The sequence below is a fragment of the Excalfactoria chinensis genome, chromosome 10, assembly GCF_039878825.1.
Source record: "Excalfactoria chinensis isolate bCotChi1 chromosome 10, bCotChi1.hap2, whole genome shotgun sequence".
Classification (NCBI taxonomy): Eukaryota; Metazoa; Chordata; class Aves; order Galliformes; family Phasianidae; genus Excalfactoria; species Excalfactoria chinensis.
Genome location: NC_092834.1, coordinates 16,312,376 through 16,315,944, shown reverse-complemented (window position 1 = coordinate 16,315,944; position 3,569 = coordinate 16,312,376). Strand labels below are relative to the sequence as shown.

The 3,569-nt window shown below is 69.4% G+C and overlaps 1 protein-coding gene across 2 annotated transcripts; it reads right to left on the bottom strand.

Moving 5' to 3' along the window:
• Positions 1-863: 863 nt before the first annotated feature.
• On the bottom strand, positions 864-3,216 carry ISL2 (ISL LIM homeobox 2). 2 transcript variants are annotated; one of them, XM_072345198.1, is made up of 6 exons: positions 3,095-3,216; positions 2,099-2,288; positions 1,722-1,993; positions 1,320-1,603; positions 1,062-1,232; positions 864-980 (listed from the first exon to the last, which is right to left on the bottom strand). In XM_072345198.1, the coding sequence occupies exons 1-6, from the start codon at positions 3,150-3,152 to the stop codon at positions 864-866; spliced, it is 1,092 nt and encodes a 363-aa protein (XP_072201299.1). In that variant the 5' UTR covers positions 3,153-3,216. The 2 variants fall into 2 exon arrangements, with proteins under 2 accessions (XP_072201299.1, XP_072201300.1); XM_072345199.1 differs by having other exon boundaries at positions 1,743-1,993.
• Between the last annotated feature and the right edge of the window lie 353 nt (positions 3,217-3,569).

Here is a 3,569-nt window from a genome sequence, read left to right as displayed (position 1 = left end):
GGAGCCGCCATCCGCGGCCGGACGGGGAGCGCGGAACGGCCGCGTGCGAGGGGAAAAGCCGCGGTAAAACCCCGCATCGCGGCAGGTGCGGGACGGCCAAAGGAGCGGCCCGAAAGGGAAAGCGGCGCTCCGCCTCCCGGCTATAAATAAAGGGCGGCGGTGGGAGCCGATTAGCGGTGCGGGTGGCGGTGCCGCAGAGCCGCGCTGCGGGCTGAGCCCGCCCCGCCCGGCGCTCCGTTCCGTGGCCGCGTTTTCTTTCCTTTTCCTTTTTTTTCGTTCGTTCGTTTTTATTAAGTCCCACATCCTCCATCCCACCGTCCGACCGCTGATCTGACAATAAATAGCAATAACTTACTTTTGTTCGTTTAAAGGCTCAAACAATCCGTCCTCCGGCCGTCGTAACGCCGCCCGTCTCATTGTCCCGTCGCACCGCCCCGTCTCCGCGCCCCGGTGCTGCGGAACGCACCGGCGTGAGGCGGCCCCGACGGCCGCGGGGCTCCGTCCCCAGTTCGGTCCGATTCGAGTTTTCGTTTCTGTTCCAGGCGAGGAAGAAGATCCGGCGCGGCGCCGGGCAGTGCGCCTTCATCGGGGAAAAGAAACATCGAAACCCGCAGCGCCGAACCTCCGCGCAACGAAATAAGCGGGGCGGGGAACGTCTCTTTCTTTCTCTCTCCGGTCCGGTGAAGGCAGCGAGAATCCCGGCGCTTTTCGGCCGTCGGCAAGGTACGTTCGGTTTGGTTTTAAATAGGAATAATTAAAAGACAAAGGCGCTCGTCCGGCGCGCTGGGCGCGGCGCGGGGCCGGGTGTCTCATGCAGGGAGCGCGGCATGCGGAGGTCCCGCGGCGGCGGGGGCCGGGCGGCCTCACGTGTCGGCCGGGCTGGGCACCATGCTGTTGGGGGTGTCGGGGAGCTGGGAGGACAGCGAGGTCACGTCGCTGCCGGAGGACGTGCCCAAAGAGCCGGACTCGGAGAAGGAAACCTGGGGGAGCAGCGGCGATGAGCCCCGCGTCGGCCCGTCCCGTCCCGTCCTCCCCCCATCCCCGCCGCTCCCGGGGCTCACCAGCTGCTGGAAGGCGGCGGGCGGCTCCAGGTCGCTCTGCAGCGCGAAGTCGCTGAGCGCCTTCCAGGGCGGCTGGTAGGTCTGCACCTCCACCGCGCTGCCCTGCACGGCGCTCTCGTGTCGGACGGGGCTGCCGGCCACCAGCGGCGTCCCGGTGAGGCCCTGCAGGCTCTGCGGGCACGCGGCGCTTCAGCGCGGCGCCCCGACCATCCCGCCCCCCCCGCCGGTCCCATCCCGACCCCCCGCCCGGCCGCTCACCGTCTTGTCGCTGTGCTGCTGCTGCTGGAGCTGCTTCATGAGGATGGACTTCTTCTTGTCCTTGCAGCGCTTGTTCTGGAACCAGACGCGGATGACGCGCGGGCTGAGCCCCGTCATCTCCACCAGCTGCTCCTTCATCAGGGCGTCGGGTCTCGGGTTGGCGGCGTAGCAGGTCCGCAGCGTGTGCAGCTGCTTCTCGTTCAGCACCGTCCGCACGCGGGTGGTTTTCTCGGCCGCTTTGTGCGACTGCGGCCGCGGGCCGGGCGGCCGTCCGGGCACCGGCTCTGCGCGGCGGAGAGAGGGAAGGAGGGAGGGAAGGAAGGCGCTCGCCGTCAGCGCCGCCGCCGGCCGCCCGCGGCCCTCAGCCGGCCCGGCCGCCCCGAGGAGCGGCAGCGGCGGGGCCCGGGGTGTGTGCGCCGGTACCTGCGAGGTGCGCGGGCGGCGGCGCGGGGCTGCGGGGCCCGCGGGCGGCGGTGCCGTCGGGGGGCGGCCCGTGGTCGGCGCGGCAGAGCAGGTCGCGTTCTCGCAGGCAGAACTGATCCCCGGGCAGCAGCTGGCGGCCGCAGGCGGCGCAGCGGAAGCACTCCAGGTGGTAGACGTGGTCGCGGGCGCGCATCACCAGGTCGCTGCTGCTGAAGGCCGCCCGGCACTGCGCGCACTTGATGCCGAAGAGCCTGCGGGGCGGCGGCGCGCCGTCAGCGCCCGGAGAGCGCGGGGCCGCGAAGGGCTCCGAGCCCGGTTCGGGTTCGTTTCGTTTCGTTTTAGAACGAGCGGGTCACCTGCCGTAGTCCCGCTTGCAGTAGGCCTTGCCGTCGCGGAGGAAACACGTGCAGGTCTCGTCCAGCGGCTGCCCGCACTCGGCGCACTTGAGGCAGGCGACGTGCCACTCCAGGTCCGGAGACACCCGCAGCAGGAACGGGTCCTGGATGCGGCCCCCGCAGCCCGCGCACAGCGCCAGCCCCGGCCGTCCTGCGGGACCAGCGGCGTCAGCGGGCGGCGGGGGGAGGCTGCGGGCTGCGGGGCTTTGGGTTCTTTGTGTTCTTTGGGGGTTGGGGTTTTCGGTTGGGGTTTTTTTGTTGGGTTTGATTTTTTCAAGCAAAATTGAAAGAGGGAAATACGGGCAGGGACGGAGAAAGGAAGAAGGAAAGAAAAGAGCCACGACGGGAGAGGAAGGAGCGGCAGCGATTCCGAAGAGAAAGTTGATGGGGGGAAAATAGAGGTAATCAACCCAGAAAGAGGCAGAAAATTGGCATCTCGGAAGTGGAAATCAAAGCAGAAACGCAGAAAGATCGACACGGAAAGACGGGAAGGAATGAAAGAAGGAACGGGAAAGGACGGCGGAACGAGGGAAGAGAAAGAAGCGCAAAGGGGGAAAAAAGACGGAAAGCGAGAATGAAGGCAGGAAAGCGGACAAACGAAAACGGAAAGAAACATCGGGCAGAAAAAGAGAGAGAAGAACCGCAAACCAAAACGGAGGAACAGAAAGAGAAAGAAAGGACGGAAAACGGAAAGAGAAACAAAAAACGAAAACCGAAAGGCGGAAAGAGAAGGAGGGAACGAAAGAGCGATGCGGGAGGGAGGGAAGGACGGAGCGGGCGCGGGGACAGCGGGGAGTCGCGGCGGCGACGCGGCCGGAGGGGCGGCGGGGAGACGCCGCAGAGCCGTTACCCCGCGCCGAGCCCGCAGCCGCCCGCGGGGCCCTTCCCGGCTCCGTCAGCTCCGCGCCCGCCCGACGGCAGCGCGGCGCCCCGCGGCCCTCCCGGCCCGGCACTTACTCTTGGCGGGCTCCCCCATGGCGCTCGGGAGCGGCCGCGGCAGGAGGATGTCCACCATGCGGGCGGCCCCGTGCGCACCGGCGGCGATGCGCGATGCGGGACGCGGCACCGCCGCTCCACCACTACCCGCGCCGCGCGGGGCGGGGGCCGCGCCCGCCCCCCCGGGCCCGCCCCGCCGGGCAGCGCCGTGATGTCAGCGCGCACCGGGCGGGGGGGGGCGGCGGTGGAGGAGGAGGAGGGGGGGGCGGCGCTGACCTCACCGCGCGGCCCCCGGAGGCGATTGGCGGCCGCGGGGAGGGAGGGCCCGGATTGGCCGCGCCGAACAATGGGCGCGCGGCGGGGCGCGGAGCGGCGCGGATCCCCCCGGTGCCCCCGGAGCTCCGACGGGTTCCGGCAGCGCCAGCCCGGCACGGAGCGCGGAGGGGAGGCGGACACCGGCGGACACCCGACGTTCGGGGCGTTCGGGACCGTCGGA